The sequence below is a fragment of the Diaporthe citri genome, assembly GCF_014595645.1.
Source record: "Diaporthe citri strain NFHF-8-4 chromosome Unknown scaffold_1, whole genome shotgun sequence".
Classification (NCBI taxonomy): domain Eukaryota; kingdom Fungi; phylum Ascomycota; class Sordariomycetes; order Diaporthales; family Diaporthaceae; genus Diaporthe; species Diaporthe citri.
Window position 1 is genome coordinate 8,690,858 of NW_025064846.1, and position 19,647 is coordinate 8,710,504.

A 19,647-nucleotide genomic window follows, 5' to 3' on the forward strand; every position below is an offset into this window, starting at 1 on the left:
TGCCAACACCTATCTATTGTAGGTCACCTTCTAATAGGATGACTACTGAGGATGGTCCTATGGAAGATGATCGATCTCTTGGAATTATAACGTAACTTCCTATTGACTCGTGTGAGGTAGACACGAGTATAATAGGATGCCGCGTCGCAGGTTCTATGTCGTGACTTTCTCTATATCGCGAGCTACTATCGACGGCCCCAGTCAATAGCCATGCCAGAGGGTTCTCGGGCTCGTTGGCTGCTGCCGTAGAGTTTCTCAAGGCACGCGTGGACAGATTTTCCTGTTAAACCAGCCCTGGCGAAGCTAGGTCTCGTCTATGCCTAATAGGGCCTCAACCTCCTTAAAGTATCGCTAAAGGCCTCGTCGACACTCGGACGTTCATCCGATGTAAGACCCTCGCCTGCCCCGGACAAAGCCGTCCCTGAAACAGTCCTCTCTATGCGTCGAAGGATTGCCAGTAGCCTTTCTGCTGAGGTCATCACTCACCGTGTCGCCGTCTGACGGCAGGATGGATAGACGAGGCTGACGCCCATCTAGGACAAACTTGCCTCAGCCCTGCCGCCGAGACCTCATAAAATTCCCAAGGCAGCCGCACCCAATCGCCCATGGCCCCTGCATGGAAATGCAATGAGCCGCGACCCCATGCGAGCGATCCTGGTAATGGTCATGTGCAATCCATTGCGCTTAATGCCATATAAAACAGCACACTGACGAGGATGAGGCTGTGTCCCTCAACCGTTCCCGGTTGAGGAAACCGGGGACATCTCAAAGTCAATGGCGGACAAAATCGCCGGTGTGCATGTTCTTTTGACCCCGCAAGGCCGTGGACGAACACTGGCATGCGGACTGGACTACTCGCAGACAGTACCGTCTAATATGAGGCGATGGAACCTCCGGACCTGGTGTGCGAACCACCGTTGCGACTAGAATGGCACTAGCACGTGTGCAAGATAAGCTTCCTGCTGGTCCGCGGCTGTTCTTGGTTGCATCTCGTCGTGACGCGGCAACTAGCGACCGAGGCATCTCAAGCCCATCGCCACGCCCGTGCCACGGTCTCGACGGGCTGGGTCGCGCGTCGCCATCGAGGGTCCTCCGGCGCCGGGCTACACGTTGTGCAACTGCACATGACCAACAGGGAGGGGGAAGGGAGCAGATCAAGCACAATGGGGGCGTGCCAGCTCAAGCACACTACTGCAACTGTCATCGCATTGTGCCGGTACGAAGGGCATGATTGGGGGCAGGTCTCCCGTTTGCAGTGTCGATCAATGTGCGGGAGAATCCACTTGTCGGCCTGAAGACCTATCCCATTGTGCCGGCGCAAATGCAAGCACGCACTCACACGCTCACGCTCACATCGCACAATAGACTAGCTTACCGTAGGCCTGCCCCTTCTGCCTGTTTTCCCGCGCTGCATGCGAGTCCATCAGTGGACTGCTGCCATGGTTACGTGGATTTATGCAAGTCTGTCATAGTCGGCCCTGGAGGTGGCATGTCTCCGGTTCGAAGTGCCGAGATGAGGCTCTCGCTTTGTTCAAGGTTATATTGAGCCGGCTGCAATTTCGCGGTTGGAAGATTCGCTCAGGGCTTAGCGTCATAGCTGATGCGCGTTAGGGTGGGAAAACGGAGGTCAGGGCAGCTGCTGGTACCTTGGACCGGCGAATGAGGAACCCCTGAACCCTCAGATCGTGGAGACGAGCTTGGCTGGCCTTCTCTTACCGACTTCTCCATACTGCTTGCTACTCTGCCTCGCCCCAAGGAGTCACCAGGCCGTCGCCATCGCATGAGAGAAAATCCCTTCTGTGTTCTGTCGCGCGGAGAGGAGACGTTGTCGCTCGCACACAGAGACTGCACCTGATCCTCGTGCATGTACCAGCTTGCTTGTTGGCCTTCCGTGGCTTGACTCGGCCGACTTGGACCTTGTGTGCACTATCCGTCCCGGCATTAACAGCATCTACCACATCGCATTTTTACTTTTTCCTGTTCTGGCCCCATGATCGGTTCTATGTTTCCCTCCTCCTCCTCCTCCGCCTCCGCCTCACCACCATCCCACCCCGATCCCGATCCGCTCCACCCTCCCTCCTCTCCTCGGCCGGCACTACTCCCACTCCGATATGTTATGGATCTCTTGGACGTCGATTCTGCCGCTACTCACCCTCATTTGTCTGCTCATCGCCTGGCTCATCGAGCGTAAGAGCGCCTTTGTGCATGTCACCGTGGCGACCTGCTGCGTCCTCATCTACGTCGCCGCCTACATTGACCAGAACGACATCTCGGTCGACAACATCTACATGAAAGCCGCCTCTCACATCGACTTCGAACATCTGGACCGCCTCTGCGAGGAGAATGCCACCATGGTGCTCTTCAGCGTCGCAGCATTATGGTACGGGCGGACCCGGCACATGCTCGTCCGCACGAGCACGCGACCGTGCTTGGACTCTTGGGGACGCTGTAGCTGACGATAGTTTCCCACAGGCTGCTTCGAAGGGCCTCCCAGACGCTGTGGAAGCCCGTTCCCGAACTGATCAACATCCTTGGCGTCGATGTCCCCGACGCCCCTGATGTCGTGCTTTCTGGCATTGGTCTCGACAAGGCGACTGTGAGCTGGGCGAGACCGCACCCCAGCAAGCCGGTGCACAAGTTCCTCATCCAGGTCAACGGCGTAGTCGGTAAGCAAATTTACGAAGGGCAACCGGCGTCGTGTTGGAGATCGAAGATCTGTGCCTAGACTCTAACACATGTGTCGCGAAAAAAGTGGGCGAGTCTCCAGCAAACCAAGAAACGGCCATCACCGTGACCGGGCTGAAGCCAAACCATTTCTACAACGTACGGGTCATCGCCGTCGGGTCCAACAGCTTTCAAGCCGGCAGCCAAGTCGTCCGCCTCCAGACCTTTGACCCTAGTGGCCGACCACGCCTAGGAAACTCCCGCCTGCCCCCGAATTTTGAACCTGAGGAGCCGCCCTCCACAACACAAGGCGAGAATGCCGACGAGAATGGCGCGCCGAGAAGTCCCTTGCCGGCGATCGAATCCGCAACAATTCCAGACGGTGGCCCGACTTTGACGAGAGAGCCAAGCACGGCTGGGGCGGTGCCGAGACGGAATACTGTTGGCAGGAGAGCATCTCCGTCAGTGAGCAGCATAGAGCAGAAACCCATACGCAAGGATAGTACCTCCGAAGCCGAAGTCAGAGAGCTTGGACAGAGATTCAGCAGCATCAAGGCTGAGATCGAGGACACCATAGCGGTCATCACGAGGGAGGAAGAAGACAGCAAGAAATTGTTGGACGAATTGGAGCAGGAGAAACAACAGAAGAAGGCCGAGCAGAAGAAGAAAGAGGAGCAGACGGAGAAGCTCAAGAAGGAGATGGGCACAACCGAACGTGCAATGCGGTCGACCGTGCAGCGGAGAACGCAGTTGGAGAAGGAGCTCAAGTCGAAACAAGCCGAGCGCTCTCGATATTACGATAACATCGCGAAGATGGAGAGACAGATCCAAGAGTGGCGCAAGGAGAAAGAAAGCTTCGAAGAGCAAAAGAAGTCCGTCGAGGAGGACGCGAAGTCAAAAATGGCAGAAGTCCGCCAATGCAACGAAAAATTGCAGGCGGAGTGTTCGCAGTTGGAAGCGGACTTGAAGTTCAAGAGAGACCAAGTGAAGCTGCTGGAGGACGACCGGAAGAAGCTACCGGGAGGCGAGGACGACGAGGAGTGGAGGCAAAACAATCTTGAGAAAAGACGTGAGTGGCAGCGGAGGGAGCGGGACTGGAACATGAAGCTCTATCAAGAGACCAAGCGGGCCAAGGAGCTCGATGATAGTCTCAATTCGATCCACGCTCAGCTTCAGCAGATCCCGCAGGCCGCTTTCGCCCTCTACAACCAGGCAAACACCCCAGGCGCCGAGTTCGATGCTTCGTCGCAGGCCCAGGCAAAACGCCGAAGCCACCACAGCAGCTCGCTCTCGAATGTGGTCATGTCGCCCGCGCCTCCCTTTGCTGCGCTGGATTCGCTCCCACAGCCACCTGGCTACAGCGGCACTCGACCTCCACCGGGCTTTGCTGCTGCGCCGTTTATCGATTTGTCTTCTATAGACATGGACGACATGGATGGGGATGAGCTCAGAGCGTTGACAGCTGGGGCGCCCCTGAGCCCCTCGGCAGCCGCTCTCCTACCCAGCAACATCTTCACAGATGATGAGCATTCCGAGGATGAGGCACCTAGCAGCCCTGTCTCTCATCGCGAACCTGCTAGTCCGTTCGGACCTGTGCAGACGGCATCACCTGAGCATGATCCTCAGTCGCCTCAATCGGCTCGCTCTGGCAGTATCTTCTCAAGCGCTCACGGGTCCCAGCAGAATTTGCCGTTTCCTTCGTTCCCGAACGACGATAACGAAAGACGTTCGATCAACTCGGGACATTTCGCGTCTCCTGCCCCAGCACCTGGACAACCTGCTACTCAACGACTGGCTTCCCTGTTCTCCTTCCAGCGAGGCAAACCCGCGCGGGCGATAGACGAGCCTCCTCAGCTGGGCAGTCTCAAGCACGGACAAAGTCAATCATTTCCCCGTCAGACAGATGAACTGGATGGGGTGCCAAACAGGCGCCGGATTAGCCTCTCAAACTGGAACGTTTTCAATCGCAACTCAGTCGGCCCGGATACCATGGACACTTACGCTCCCCCACCGGGGACGAGAGGGTTTTCAGCTAGAAATCTGTTGCCCTTCGGTTCTCGGGCGATGACCGGCGTCTTTGATCGCGACCAGAGCAGCCCGCGACCGGCCTCTATTTCTTCGTCTGAGATGCCTCGGCCCTCGACCGAAAGTGGATCCCATCTCTGGCCGCCGCCGTCAGAGCAACAAGGCTTCCCTCGTTCAAGACTCGTCTGGTCACCCGAGAACAACACGTGGTCCAGGAACCCTTCCCGGCGTCCGTCGATCGGCGGTTCTCCTTCGGCTCTCAAGACGACACTCGCGTCCGCGGACGATGAGATCCTTGACGAGCATGACCTACTGAACCCGCAGGTCTCCCCTTCACAGGTAGGGGTGATCGGAAGTCGGCCTACGAAGAAGTCTCTGAAAGCACTCAATCCCACTGTCCCGTCCTTCTCTCCCAACTTCATGGGAAGTATCTTCAGCAGCAAGGACAAGGCGAAGAGTAAGGACAGGACCAGAGAGGCCAGAGACCAAGCCAAGGGAGCCTTTGAGGATCCACCGGCCTCGTCGGGGAACGACTCCGTTGCTGAACGGTCCGACTCACGCCTATCAATGTCTGTCCGCAGTCGTGCATCTATCAGCGAGTCTCACGATTCCCTGTCGCTCGACCAATCTTTTTCGAACACACCATCGGAGCCACCGATGAGCCTCAAGGAGCTTTCGGCCAGCGCCGGGCCGGACAACGTGGTGCGCAAGCTGTTCCGTAAAGGATCGGCTATCTCATCGCGGCTCGGCGGTTCCAGGAAGGCTACCGGGCCAGGTTCAGCTGCCGGCTCGGAAAGGGAGCACCGCCCGAGCTTTGGTGGCAGCGACGTCGCCGAGAACAGCTGGCCCGGCAAAGACGGCGCTGGGGAGGATCTGCTTGGCAAGAGCTTTGATTCACTCAACTCTAGCCCGTCGATTGGCACCAACAAGTCCAAAGGCGGCAGGTGGTTCTCCATGGGCAAGAAAAAGGAGAAGGCGAGCCTGGACATCGAGAGGGAGAGGACTGCGGATGCTGAGACGCCTACTGCTGAGGAGCAGCCGGCCATGCAGCTTTCAGCTTGAGTAGTGGGCGGACTACTGAGTACCGCGGGACTGACTTTGTGGAAACAAATCCGAGTCAAGATGTTTCTGCGTATCCAGCCCACAAGACAGACCTTCGTTGTTGTCAGCGTCACAAGAATAGCAAATTAAAATTGAAATACTGCCAGCCTTGCAAAGCTTTGAATGGTGCACCCGATCATGAAACTTGTAAAACCGCTCACTTTGAAATTGTGCTCGACATGCTATGTAATGTCAAGTTAGCTGTATTACTTTCACCTTTGATCATATAAGTAGGTGTAGCTCCTGTACCATGCAGCTTCCAGACACGGCCCGATGCGGCAGAAGCGGTGAGAGCCCAGGAGGTGCCGAGCTTAAGCTCCGGGCGGCAGATTCGATTTCGGACGTCCAAATCAGTCGATCTAAGCTCAACATCAGACATCAAGCCCACCCATTGTTACCCACTTACACGACCTGTTCCCACCTCATAAAGTCGCGAAGCAGCCCTTTCTGGCCCGATACCATAAACCACCGTGTCCGAGCACCGCATTACGACCCAGCCGAACCACAACCTTGTCTGTCAATGGCCACAATGGCCGCCGAATCATCACCATCGGGCGCCGGCCCGGACTCGACGTCGACAGGGCGACTGCCGATGCCCTCGCGCAACCCACTGCCCCTATCCGCGTCGCAAGAGGCACAAGTACGAGAGATATTCTACGAGAGGATACGAGGCTACTGCGGGCCGGAGATAAAAGGTATATACAGAGAAACAATCTTGGCAACCCCTCCCCGCCAACCCCCCACGCCTCCTCCACTTGAGCAATCAGCACGGCTAGCTAACTGCTTGCCCCGCAAACAGCATTCGCGGCCTGCGCCCTGGGCCGCACGTTCTCTGTCCCCTTCGCCTGCCGCGAGCCGCACCGGGTGATGAACGCGTGCATGAAGGCGCACGCGACGCCGCAGGAGGAGGACGCGGCGCGCGAGGACTGGTTCGCGAGGAGGCAGCGCGCGCGGGAGAGGCAGGAGAAGGAGCGGCGCAAGGCGGAGCAGCAGCGCTTCATGCGCGAGTGGTGGGGGCTCGAGGAGAGCGAGCGCGAGGAGCAGCTGCGGCGGGCCGCCGAGGAGAAGCTCACGCGGGCGGAGCGCGTCGGGGGCTTCGCGTCCGGGAGCAGGAGGAGGTTCGAGGGGGAGGAAGAGCCGGGCAGGAAGTAGTGAGGCGGAGGACCTTCTGGATGGGCCGGCGGGTGACACTGAAGGGACGGACGCCCACGGCTTGGCCGTCGGAGAGGTCGGGTGTGTTGATGGACTTGCATATTTCGGCGTTTTGGGGGAAGATGGTTCCGGGCATGTCCAGCGACTTGATGACCTGGGTTGAATTGCGCTACGCTACTCTAGAGGCATCTGGATTAGACGAGCCACACAAGGTGTACATATGTACGAACGGTGGTGGAAATAGATCTGATATCCAAAAAGGGCGGAGACTGTGGCGCTGCTCAAGAACCTCAAGTGACAGTTTGCAGCTCTATTTGACGACCTGTTGGGTGCTGTAACTCAGCGTGGTATCATGAGGATCATGTGAGTTATTTCCTGTCGTATTCATAGTACATGTATTGACTTCAGAATCGCAGGGGCTGCGAGGCCGTAGATGATCATATTCGGGCCTTGGCAGGGCTGGCTTCATCGAGCAGCTTCTGAACTGTCTCCGCGACACCCCAGGACAATTCATATCCTCTGCCGCCAAGGCCATACGCATGCACAACTATCTTTCCAGGGGCAACCTCCTCACTCTCCAGCCTTGCCCCGCCCTGACGGGCTGGCCGTCGCCCTACGACATCTTTCAGGACTCGCACGGAGCCAGACTCGTCCGCAATCTTGGGGTGCGTGGCCACGAAAGCCCGCACCAGCCTTTCCCTGACCTCCAATGACGGCTCTGTGTCCCAACTGTTCGGCTCCTTGGTGCCACCTATTATGGTCCCGCCTTCGAAGTTCCGTGGTACACAGAATGTCCAGCTGCCGTCTGCATTTTGCCTGGTTACTGTCTCGTGGCAAAGGTTGGCAACGAGACATGTTTGTCCTTGTTTCCTCCGATGTCAGCTCACACCGAGGCCGCTACGGGTGGACGTAAATGGAATGGACGGCGTACCCCTGATGATATACGACTTCGGGTCATTGAATCCCATGCCTGAGGCGTTTACTACCGCCTTAACGGGTCCGCCTAGATCACGCATCTCATAGACCTCTTCGGGCCGGCTGATTTCCCTCCGGAGGATCCGGCCACCGCGGAAGACGAACCTGTTCAGCAAGAAGCTGCAGTACACCATAGGGTTGACACACCACGTGTCGTACTCGATCCCCAGGCTGATCTTGTCATCCGGCAGCTCGCTCCTCTCCAGGACGCGGAAGCCCTCGAGTTCCAGAGCCTTTGCACTTCCCTCGCCATGCTCGCGGGTCAGCGCTCGATACTCAGGCGCAGGGTTCTCCAGATACTCGACTCCCTTCATGAAGGTGATACCTGCCTCGGGGTTCGACCCCTGCAGTGACCTCATGCGGCGGAAAGTGGCTAGGGCGAGGCGGTGATCCCGCAGGTCGTTGGGCTGGGCCTGCCCGTCGACAGGGGGCGGCACCCATCGGTTGTGTGCGCCGCCCCAGGGGCTGGTGAAGTTGATCTGGGCCTTGGGATCGACGAGGGCGGATGGCGTGGGGAAGTCCCTGGCGATAATGGTGACTTCACTCGCTCCTGCCGCTGCGTGGCCGGCTTCTTGCAGCTGAATGGCGCAGCTCAGGCCGGTGACGCCGGCGCTGAGACATGGTGTGTTAGTTCTGCTGGGCTGCAAGAGGATCAGGTGGCGAGGAGTGGGGGTGTATGAACCCTATGACTACGATCTGGGAGGACATGGTATGGGACGGTCTGGTTCGGCCTGCTGGTTGTGGTGGTGGTCGCAGACACGGCCGAGACTGGGTATAAGTTTCGGTCGTACCACGCGTGGGCCGAGGCTGGTGGTGTGCAAGCAAGCGACGCTGTCTCTGAGAAGTTCACGTCTGGACGGCCGAATTTGGTGGATTCGGGATGAACGAGCTAGATTCCGATGAAGAACACCGTGCCATTGTGAGTCTACACATCAATTTTGCTCGTAACTCCTGTCACTTGTCGAGCTGGAATAGCATGATATCGAGGTCCGAAGTCGCTGATCGGAGAGCCGAGCCGGCAGCTTGGGTCAGCCTGGGTCAGCCTGGGTCAGCCTGGGGTGGAGGTGATCGGAGCCGAGGCCTGTCGGGCACAGAAACGGCTCATTCACTGCGGTTCCAACGCTTGTTGCGACCTCATGCACCTCCCTTATCGATATTCCAGCCTGCTCACAAATATCGCATCCAGTCTATCGAATTTTGCCGCATGATTTCCAATAATAGTGTCAAAAATGGCGATTCAAGGACGATAATTAAGGTCCGACTTGGACGCCTTGGCGGGGTCTGCAGCCGTGCAGAGCAAGCACGTGCTCCTGTTAATTATAGAGGATCGCAGATCGCACAGCGATGCGCACCACCGCCCGACGGTGCTTGGTTCGTGAACAGCCCGGCCGCGTGCTAGACCATGGCCCATCTAACGCCTGCCATCGTTTGTCGCGCCTAGATGCTCAGCTTGTGGATCAGCGAGGCGAGACATGCGCCTAGTCGGCCAAGTACTTTTGTGCATGCGCGAATTGGCTTCAGCCGACCGAACCATGGGAATGGGCGGCCGACATCGACTCGGGCTGCTTGGCTGAAGGGGGTTGATGTGGGAAGCAGGCTTGGGAGGCTGGGCCGTTGGGCGTCGAGCCGGACAGAAATGGCCACGATCTGCCTTCGCCGTCGCTTGGGTGCTGGGTCGGGTCAATGTCAAACAGGAGAAGAGGCCATGGCAAAGCTTACCCACGTGGGCGACCAGAGGCATCTTATAGGCGAACGCAGCCCACGTCGCCAAGGCTCGCCCAGAGCCTCGAGCAGGACACCATCCCAGAATCATATAAACCTCCTCCGTACATCTCTTGGCTTCCACGCCCAGTCCAGCCTGCTGGATCTGCCAAGTCAAAGAGATTTGCCCATCCTTCGACAATGATTCTGGTCAGACACCCAATTGAGGACACCGATGGCTGCCACGGCCGGCCTTGGCCAACGACCAAGCCTCGAGGCGGACCCTTCCGCTAGGGTGTGCCTATCCTGCCGCCGGTTTGTCGAAGCCCCTAGTGGGCAGGAGGACCCAACGGATATGGACACCAAAGTGGGCAACGACGCCCATCAGACTCGCCATCCTCGGGGGGTAATGGACGCCCATGGGATAGCATGATGGCCGGTGGGGTCCAGGCGAAACTCGGTCTTGGAGCACGTGTGCGCCCTCCCTCTCTCCCAGCGGCGGACGAGGAGCAGCATGGCAGAGGCGGTATATAATGTCTTGCCTCTCGCCCACCCTTCGACATGCGCCCATGCTCCGAGACCTGGCACACAGCGTCAACCCCAAGACAATATTTCTAGGCTTGCATCTTGTCATCAGCCGCCAAAATGCTTGACCAATATACTTACGTCTTTGTGATCGGCACGCTCTTTGCGATGCTCGATGCCTTCAACAATGGCGCAAGTAAGCTTCTTCCCACAGCTTGGCCTCCTTCTTGGCCGTTCCTCCCTCTCCCGTCTCCCGGCCTTGGGTGTGCTAACCGAGCCTGGTAGACGATGTCGCGAACGCCTGGGCAACCAGTGTGTCCTCGAGGTCTATCTCATACAGGCAGGCCATGATCTTCGGTACCGTCTTCGAGATGCTGGGAGCCATCACCGTCGGTGCCCGGACAGCCGACACCATCAAGAATGGAATTATCCCCAACGCTGCCTTCCAGGGAAATGCCGGAGTCCAGATGCTCGCCTTCACGTGCGCCCTTGCCGCTGCCTCGTCGTGGGTCATGTGGTGCACAAAACACTCTGCCCACGTCTCCTCAACATACTCCCTCATCTCGGCCGTTGCTGGTGTCGGTGTCGCAACTGTCGGTGCTTCAGAGGTCCAGTGGGGTTGGAACGACGGCAAGGGCTTGGGTGCCATCTTCGCAGGTCTCGGTATGGCCCCGGCCATCTCTGCCGGCTTTGGTGCCACCATCTTCATGCTCATCAAGTTGGTCGTGCACATGCGCAAGAACCCGGTCCCATGGGCCGTCTGGACCTCGCCCTTCTTCTTCCTCATCGCCGGTACCATCTGCACGCTCTCCATTGTCTACAAGGGCTCTCCCAACCTGGGCCTGAACAAGAAGCCCGACTGGTGTCGCCTCAGTCACCATGGGCACCGGTGGTGGGGTCGCCCTGCTGGCGGCCCTCTTCTTCGTCCCCATATGTCCACGCCAAGATCGTCAAGAGAGACGCCTCTGTCAGGTGGTGGCACTGCCTCCAGGGTCCTCTGCTCTTCCGCCGCCCTGTCGTCGCGGGGGCAGAGCGCGCCATCGTGCCCAACTACGCAGTCGTCCAAGAGGATGGGGATGATGTCGACAACACCCACACCTCCCCGGGATCCATCAGCGGTGACTCGACCCAGGCCGAGAAGCAAGCAGACCAGGAAAAGGCTGTCGTCAACTCCGAGACCAAGCAGCTCACCTACAAGGAGCTCCAGGAGCAGGGCGAGGAAAGGCTGCGCGCCAAGCTGCTCAAGAAGCGCGGGCCCCTGGGCTGGGCTATGCGCACGCTGCGCGACAACCCCATGGGAGCAGGCCAGATCTACGAGCTCCACAACATGAAGATGCTGTGCAAGCGCATCCCGGCCATGGTCACCGTCGGACTGCTCTACGGCCTGCACTACGACATCCACGCCGCGCAGTCCGGACACGCTGGCACCCCCGAGGGTGCGCGCATGGAACGCGTCTACGCCAACGCCGTGAAGTACCCCAACGAGGTCGAGCACACGTACTCGTTCGTGCAGGTTCTGACGGCCTGTACCGCCTCCTTCGCCCACGGCGCCAACGATATCGGCAACTCGGTCGGTCCCTGGGCTGTCATCTACTCGGCCTGGTCAACGGGTGAGGCCGCCGCTGCCAAGGCGCCCGTCCCGATCTGGCAGCTCGCCGTCCTGTCCGCCACCATTTCTCTCGGTCTCATCACCTACGGTTACAACATCATGAAGGGTAAGTCACTTTTCATCCGGTCAATCAACGCAACACCGTCTGGAGATCTGACAACTAACTCATCATAAACAGTCATGGGCAACAAGATCACATATCACTCCCCCAGCCGTGGCTGCTCCATGGAGATGGGCGCCGCCGTCACCGTCCTGGTCTTCTCGCAGTTCTCCCTCCCCGTGTCCACATCCATGTGCATCACCGGCGCCACCGTCGGCGTCGGCTTGTGCAACGGCACGCTGAAGGCCGTCAACTTCCAGCGTGTCGGCCTGCTCGTCATCGCCTGGATCGCCACCATCCCCATTGCCGGCACGCTGGGCGGCATCCTCATGGGTCTGTTCCTCAACGCGCCTCATTTCGGTTCCTAGGAGGACTACAAGAGATGAAAGACGGCGATTTGGATTTCATGCATATGCTTTGCTTGTTGTTTTAAACTTGGGAAATTAGGAATGGGCCGGAAAATATTTTCATATCTATATGTGCAAAGCATGCAAGCGGTTGGGCATTTTTCTTAGACTCACTAGAGGCCTTGTTGGCGACGCATACCCTTACAGTATCACACATATAAAGATATTACGCATCATTCCTCGATCAAGTCTTGATTATTGCTTCTTGACTATGTGGCTATGCTTGTTGGACCCTCCACACTTAGCGAACCGCCCATGCCCTACTTCTTCGTGGGCGTCTTGTAGTGTCGGATGTAGTCCTCGCCCTGGCCGGCGCTGCTGCCACTCGATCCGCAACCGCCGCAAGTCTTATCCAGGCGCTTCTGGCATATGTCGGCCATCACAGACACCACGCCTCCCTTGTCGGTGGTAGAGCCTCCTTGGGCGGTGCTAGAACCGCCAGTGGTGGTGTTGGAGCCACCCTGCTTGGGGACGGACGTGGGAATTTTCGTTTCTTGTGGCTTGTAGGTTTGAGTGGTAGCTGTATTTGCCTTGCAAGGCCTTTTTGTGTGTGCGGACCTTGAGGGTGGACTTCGTTGTTTGGATTTCTTGTTGATTCTCTGATTCGAACCTCTGGATGTGGGAATGAATTGTTGTTTGGGAATAGACTGGGAAACAAATACGAAGAAATCCTCAAGTTCTGGCCCTTTTATATGTCTTCGAGCAAGGAGTTTAAGTCAGGCTTAACGGGGTTTCACTTCTGGGGTACTATTCAGTCTCAGAGGCAAGTCATCTAGAACTGTGATTAAATTACATCTTAATTTCTAAACTCTGTCAGACACTTCGATGGTGGAGCGGCATCACTGAGAAACGAACACCTGAGTCTGACTCCGGTGACCTGTCCAACCTCTTCTTCACATCTTCCGCCTCTTACTCGACCGAGTTACTCCTCCCTTGGATGCCTAGTCCAGTGAAGAAGCCTCGCTGCTGCTGCTCGAGTACAAGACGTTGGGGCCATGCAGATCCCTGTTGGTATACACGGGCAAGTCGTCCTCGTCAGTGCGGTGGTTGATACACGGGGCCTCGAAGCCACCACCGTCGTCCGAATCCTCGCTCATCTCGTCAGTGTCGAAATCCAGCGCCTCGTCTGACGCACGGCGTCTGTCTTTGCCCTGCGGCGAGTCACTCTTGGGCTTGGCCGGAAGAGACCGGGCCCGGGGGTCGCCCATCTTGCAGAGCGCATACTGGCGGCTGCTCTCGTGGTTGGTGGCGATGATGAAGTACCGGGTGCCTTTGAAGTCTCGGACGAAGTGGTCTAGGTCGCCTCCACGCAGGATGGCGCATGTTCCGGGCTTGTAGGGCACCTTGATACCGAGCTCTGGCACACAAAGGTTGGCGCCTTTGAAGACAGAAACACCATCAGTCTAAGTTTCTTTGACATGAAAGGTATGCAGGACATCTCTGTTCTTACCTTGATAATCACCCGTGGAGAACAATCCGGTCAGTCCTCCACTGATGTCCTTCACGTCTCTGTGGCGCTGTGTATAGCCATTGACTCCAAAGGCGAAGAGGCTGATGAAGTCCTCCTCGTCTGTGGACACCCGTGCAAGCTCAGGCAGGTTCTGGAACATCTTGACACAGTCCTCATAGTATTCAGGATCCAGCGGCTTGGTCAGGAATCTGGTGATCTTGCTTGCCATGCCGAGGGCCGCCTTGGCGAAGTCAGGAAACACAACAGGGGGGTATTCGGCACAGGGGGTCCTCCCGAATCTGGCGTCCATAGTCCGCACGATATCCTTCCCGTGAGGATCAAGTTTGTGAGCCCAGCAGCCGTAGTGTGCAACAGCTATGACGGCGTTGGCGAGGCGATCAATAGTCACTGCGGATGGGTCTAGGTCTGGGTGCTGGCGGCGGATGAAGTTGTCGACGACGTGGCGGCAGGACTCGGGGGCGGGAAGAGGGCTGAAGAACTTCCACATGTCCAGGCACCTGATCAAGACTTCCATGGCCTCCTTTCCAAATAGAATCTCACCCCCCTTCTCAGGTTCGCGAAGACCACCTGGCGCTTCTTGTCGGTGACGACGAAGACGTCCTCCTCAACCAGGGCCCAAGCATGCTCAGCCGCTGTCTGGTCGATCAGGTAGTGGTGAACAAGTCTTTGGCCAGCCGCGAACTATTCCAGTGCGGCCGCCAGTTCTCCTTGACGGTCTCCAGGTTGTCTGCAAAAGTCCCGGTCCTCGGCGAGACCAGCTGCCTGCGACGCGTTTCGAATTTGTTCGCGCTGGACTGGCGTCTTGAGCAACCAATAGTCCTCTCTGATAGCGTCTCGGAGTCCGAGGAAGAACTTTGCACAATGATTGTTGTATTTGTTGGTGTCCTTTCGCAGCTGAATCCGCTTCTTCTTCCTCGACTCTTCGTCCAAATCCGCAGTCTGAAGCTCTTCCCGCTTCAGTCTGGTTGATTCCTTGCGCTTGTTCAGATCCTTCCAATCATCCTTTTCAACAATTGCAAGGGCCATGAGGTACTGTTGCAACTCAACGGTCATGGGTGGATCGGGAGTGTATTGCTTTGCCTCGGCGGCGGATGAATCAGCTCGCTTGGTGGCTCCGTAGGATTTCGGATCGTCAACATCAACATCTTTGGCTTGCATCAGACGGACGGCCCTTGAACCGATGCGGAAGATAACCACAGTCTCGTTGTCGTTGTCTGCAAGGACTTTGTATTCACTGTCTTCAGCGAGTGCTTTGGCGACTGCTAGAACGTCGGTGGTCGGCACCATCGCGAGAAGCTGTCGGATTGCCTTCACATCGTCCGTCTCTTGGATACTGTACTGCTGTAGTCTCTCGCAAAGGGAGGTCACGATGTCTTTCTGTTTTCTCAATGGTTAACATATGTTGTTAGCACGGATTGAGAGATAACTTACCACACGCACGTCATCCGGGTGAGAAACATTGCCAGCCCATGAGAAGTAGTAACCCCACGGGTCTCCCTGGATTCTCTTCTGCAGCTTGCCAAGGGTGATGAGACCCGTTCTCTGATGGACGTCGGGCTCGAGATCCTGCAAAGGCGAGATCTTGGCTGCTCTCTTTGTCGACTTGTTCTCCTCGCCGAGGAGATACTCCATGGTCTCCTCATCAGGCACGTGAGGGGGTGCCTCTGCCTGCAAGAACGGCATGATGGTCAAGTTACAATGAATTCTGATTGAAAGACAAGTGATGCTTGGGGTTTGTAAGGTGCAAAGGGAGAAAGAAGAAATGGTGTGTGGGGTAGTAGGGAAGCAAACAGAGGAGGCAAACTCCTGTTGACTTATTCTGCCAGGTGACCTGTCAACAACTGCAGTGGGACACTATGGGCTAGTATTTGAAGACCACGTGAATTTGTAAACTTGGGAAGACTATCAGACAGGACTGGTTCTGGGAGGGGAGGGGGTCAACGATAGTGAATGTGAGGACCCCCGGAAGCCAAATTATTCACTGACAGTATCAAGCCGGCACCCGTGTTCCCTGCCTTAGACAGTTCCAGAACCCAGCCAAAATACACGAGCACACATCTCCCTATCATTCTCTGTGCAACATATGCTCCACACTATGTCAGCTTCCTGCTCATCGCCAGTCGAATCACAGAGGAGAGTGCTTACATCCACAAGTGTAGTCTGGAGTCACATAGCCAGAGAAAGAGATATCCCCACCCAAATGGTTAAACAGTGAGCAGACCCAAGCTTCTACTAGCCAGGTTCTATTGGGCTCTTGAGCCCCCTCAGGCACTGCTATGATCTAGGCTCAAACTGAAGAATGTCTCATCTTCCTTTGTTGAACGGCTACATGCATAACTCAGAGTAACATCACTGGCTCAAAAGAAGTTAGCCTCCGAGGAAGGTGGATGCTACTACAGCCTCAAGAGTGAGACTCGGAAGTGTGTAGCCACGGGCAGCAATAACCTACCTTGACAGTGCAATAGACCATGCCATCAGCCTTCACATCCGTCTCAAGGTGTGCTGAGGAGAGTCCGCTTGAAGCAGTCTAAACAAGCACATAGTTGACATGAATGGGTGTATGGACGCTTCTTTCGAGCTCCTTGCTCCACCATCTCCATCCGACGTGGATCGTCTCGGACACGGAATGGTTCAGTGCGTGTCTATCTGTCAGTGATGCCAAGCTGCTGCCAGTTTACTTGCTATTCTGGCTTTCAGTCGAGCCTTCCGGCGCCGCTTCGGGCGCGTCTTTCAGGGCCGCCATTTGTCTGACAGTAGATGGGAAGAACTGTAGCAAGGTGCTCGTATCAACACCTGGCCAAAACAGAACATCTGGAGTCCCATATTGATTGGCTTCTGCGACTGCCATACATTCTTCGACATCAGTGCCTTTGTGTTGGCTTAGGAGCATTCGCACCACGTTCGTGTGGCCGTCCCGTGCGGCAAGCCAGGCTGGGTTGTCCTTCTCTCGCATCTTATGGGACTCACACATGGTGTTGATGTCAATATGAGACAGTGATATCTTCACCATAGCCTCATCGCCTTTCCACGAGGCTATAGCCAGTGCCGAAAGCCTCAGGCCGAAAGCCTCAGGCCTGCAGCGCAATTGCTCCTCTTGTTCACATCGATACCTCCCCGGTTCAGGAGCGACTCGACTATGCGTAGCCTGCCGAGCTTTGCGGCCATAGTCAGTGGGGTCTCCAAGGTATCTCCTGTGTCGAAATAGCCATTGATATCGATGTCGTCTCTGGCGAGTATGGCTCTGACGTGAGCTCCTCGTTTCATCGCGATCATCAGTGGATGCGGAGATTCTTTGGAGTCAATTTTAAGACTCCTACGGGCCAACAGTAATTCGACAATATCATGCTTGTTATGTTCGAGCGCGACAGCAAGTATGGAACCCTCGAAAGCGGGTGGATTGAATTTGCGGTGAATACTCCGGACCATGGCCTTGTCCTCCGCGGACGGAGTGGCTATCAGCGGCGGTGATGACAAGCCCCGTGGGGTCAAACTCGTCGTACTGGTCGATGTTGGGGAGGATATCATTGCTTGAAACATCTTGTATTGCTAGTGGGATTCATTCAGGTAGTACCATCCAAGTACCCGAGGAGGCAGGTCTTCCAAGGCGTCAAAGAAGTCGTCTAGACCCCAGAAAGGAGATGGGAGGTGCGGCAGGGTCCCGGTCCTTAAATAATAGATGGGAAATGGTGCGTTGAACAACCGTATACATGTCAGCCCCACAATCCGGTGGGATTACTGCCTCGATGTAAGCGTCGGACGAGATTCCTAATAATGCGTAGATACGGTCTCTTGGATCGCCCGCTTGACTGGAGCGAAATTTTCTAAGAAGGGTTCCTAGGTCTCGCAGCGTAAGGGCTCGGCAGAATAGCCCTTCTCGAGCCTGAGCAGCCGGATGGCGTCTCTTTCGAGGTCAAGACGAGTGTATCCGGACGAGTCCATTTCCAGTATTACACGAATCAGGCGAAGATTGTGAAATCGAGAGACAGGATACCTGATGCAGTGGCAGCATCTTCAAGGCCTTGTTGCCAGGACAGAGGGGGGTGGGTTGAGAAAGGTGGAGGTCAAGGGTTTGTGCAAGTCAGACGTACACGACCCACCTCCGGTGTGGCACTATTGGGCTGACGGGGTGCTTACTTGTAGAGACCTAAACTTTTGGAGATAGAAGAGGGTGGTAGAGGTTTAAAAAGGCAATGGAGACACTTACATTGGAAGATAGAAAACTAAAAGAGAGAATATATATAAGAGTTGAAGAAAAAGAAATCTCGGTTGGTAGAACCGGGCACTTTGAGCCAGTCGGCACACAGTAGTCTGACGAATGGCTTGGGTCGAGGTAGGAGTAACCGTCAAGGTACAAGTGAGACCAACTCCAAGAGTTCTTGTCATAGCTGTCAGCTAGACACAAGGCTATATCTACAACGGAGAGGTGTGACGAGTGTTGTCATTTTTGGCAGGATATGATGTGTTAGTACGTTTGTGACACGCAATGTGGAGGGAGGCTTGCAACAACCAGGCCGTAGTCTAGCAAATCGATGGTCTTCGAGCGCCGTTTCACACGATGCCGATGGTCTTCTCACTATCAAAATTGAAAATGTCCTCCCGCCCATACCCTCTCTGGTTCGCGACAACCAGCTTCCCCGTCGTGCCGTCGAAAAAGTCGCAGTTGTAGTGCGTATGTCCAAATGCCCAGACCTTGACCGAGGTCGACATCCAGCATGGCTCCTTCTGGAGGTCCGTGACGAAGGCGGACTGCACGCCTCGCGAGTCTTCCACATGCTCCGGGTCGTTGGCTTCCGGGGCGGCCGTCGGGCTGTAGTGGGTGAGCACAACGATGCTGCGTTGCGGCTCGTCCCTGGCGATGGTCTCGACCTCGGCGTTGAGCCAGTCAAGGTCGGCCTGGTGCGCGGCATTGTGTCTGTCGACGGACCAGTCCGCGAAGTTGGAAAAGTCAGAGACGAACAGGCTCACTGTGCTGCGCTGTTCGTCGGATATATGAGAGAAGAGCGTGCAGCCCAGGATTGTCACTTTGGACAAAAGGTCAAATCGTCTGCGGTTCAAGAAGACGAATCGGCCGAGGCTAAAGTGACCGTTTTCGTTCTGTTGTTGTTCAAGTACTTTCCTGGATGCAATTAATCTCTCGAAGGCCTCCATTCTTGCCACGGCATCCTCACATCTGCTGGGGTACGGCTCGTGGTTCCCAAGCACGTAGAAGACGACCTCGAATTGGCTCAGCTGCCGGGTCACGAAGTCGAACAGGCTGTCGTCACCAGCGATGCCGATATCACCTAGCAAGGCTGGATATTTTGCCCTCGGTTCGATTTGAAATTCGTTGTACATGGGCAGGAACTTGGGTGTCTCGAAGTGCAGATCGGACATGATCTGAAGAGCGGCAGAAGCTGGTGAGCCTAACGCATGGCTTGGCAGGCTGATGCCGACATCGTTGGAGTCACTTGGGACTTGAGCCATCATGCTGGCAGCAACATTTTGGTGCTGGATATCGAGGAGTCTGGCGATCACAGCCGCGGGCAGACCGAAAGATGCAGCACTCGGGTGTGCGCGGTCGCGGATGTGACAAGAGTACGGCAGCCGGAGAAGAGAGGTGGAGGTCGGAGGTTTGTGCATGTCACTCAGAGACACGGCCCCCGGCCCCCACCGACCAGCACCAACGGGCTGACAAGATCTTGGCCTACGGAGATCCGACCGACCTCCTGAAGACGAATGGTAAGGGGCTCGAGAAGGAAGCAATGACGGTGACCAAAATGGAGGCATACAAACCATAGCTCCTACGCGAGTACTCCTGAACTGGACACACAGCACAGCCTGCTTGCTCTCTTGCTCTGCAGATGCCACATCGTGGACCAATGACCTTCGACAAGAATGTGAGACATACAAGGCCAAGGGCACCACAGACCTTGCCTAC

The 19,647-nt window shown here is 56.3% G+C and overlaps 7 protein-coding genes across 7 annotated transcripts; 3 read left to right on the top strand and 4 right to left on the bottom strand.

Annotated features, from left to right (window-relative positions):
- Positions 1–2,111: 2,111 nt before the first annotated feature.
- INS49_002239 (uncharacterized protein) lies at positions 2,112–5,751 on the top strand (the record flags this gene model as incomplete). The annotated part of the gene is made up of 3 exons (XM_043163053.1): positions 2,112–2,380; positions 2,473–2,666; positions 2,753–5,751. The coding sequence occupies 3 exons, from the start codon at positions 2,112–2,114 to the stop codon at positions 5,749–5,751; spliced, it is 3,462 nt and encodes a 1,153-aa protein (XP_043031559.1).
- Positions 5,752–6,319: 568 nt separating this feature from the next.
- Positions 6,320–6,942, top strand: INS49_002240 (uncharacterized protein; the record flags this gene model as incomplete). The annotated part of the gene is made up of 2 exons (XM_043163054.1): positions 6,320–6,485; positions 6,590–6,942. The coding sequence occupies 2 exons, from the start codon at positions 6,320–6,322 to the stop codon at positions 6,940–6,942; spliced, it is 519 nt and encodes a 172-aa protein (XP_043031560.1).
- Positions 6,943–7,379: 437 nt separating this feature from the next.
- On the bottom strand, positions 7,380–8,625 carry INS49_002241 (uncharacterized protein; the record flags this gene model as incomplete). The annotated part of the gene is made up of 3 exons (XM_043163055.1): positions 7,380–7,804; positions 7,874–8,529; positions 8,600–8,625. 3 exons carry the CDS (start codon positions 8,623–8,625, stop codon positions 7,380–7,382), a joined length of 1,107 nt encoding a protein of 368 aa, XP_043031561.1.
- Positions 8,626–10,263: 1,638 nt separating this feature from the next.
- Positions 10,264–12,220, top strand: INS49_002242 (uncharacterized protein; the record flags this gene model as incomplete). The annotated part of the gene is made up of 4 exons (XM_043163056.1): positions 10,264–10,339; positions 10,429–11,016; positions 11,175–11,858; positions 11,931–12,220. 4 exons carry the CDS (start codon positions 10,264–10,266, stop codon positions 12,218–12,220), a joined length of 1,638 nt encoding a protein of 545 aa, XP_043031562.1.
- A 980-nt stretch (positions 12,221–13,200) lies between these two features.
- Positions 13,201–15,413, bottom strand: INS49_002243 (uncharacterized protein; the record flags this gene model as incomplete). The annotated part of the gene is made up of 5 exons (XM_043163057.1): positions 13,201–13,637; positions 13,710–14,208; positions 14,271–14,362; positions 14,444–15,107; positions 15,162–15,413. The coding sequence occupies 5 exons, from the start codon at positions 15,411–15,413 to the stop codon at positions 13,201–13,203; spliced, it is 1,944 nt and encodes a 647-aa protein (XP_043031563.1).
- Positions 15,414–16,784: 1,371 nt separating this feature from the next.
- Positions 16,785–17,267, bottom strand: INS49_002244 (uncharacterized protein; the record flags this gene model as incomplete). Its single annotated transcript, XM_043163058.1, has 1 exon — positions 16,785–17,267. The coding sequence occupies one exon, from the start codon at positions 17,265–17,267 to the stop codon at positions 16,785–16,787; it is 483 nt and encodes a 160-aa protein (XP_043031564.1).
- A 1,011-nt stretch (positions 17,268–18,278) lies between these two features.
- INS49_002245 (uncharacterized protein) lies at positions 18,279–19,349 on the bottom strand (the record flags this gene model as incomplete). The annotated part of the gene is made up of 1 exon (XM_043163059.1): positions 18,279–19,349. One exon carries the CDS (start codon positions 19,347–19,349, stop codon positions 18,279–18,281), a length of 1,071 nt encoding a protein of 356 aa, XP_043031565.1.
- Positions 19,350–19,647: the final 298 nt, after the last annotated feature.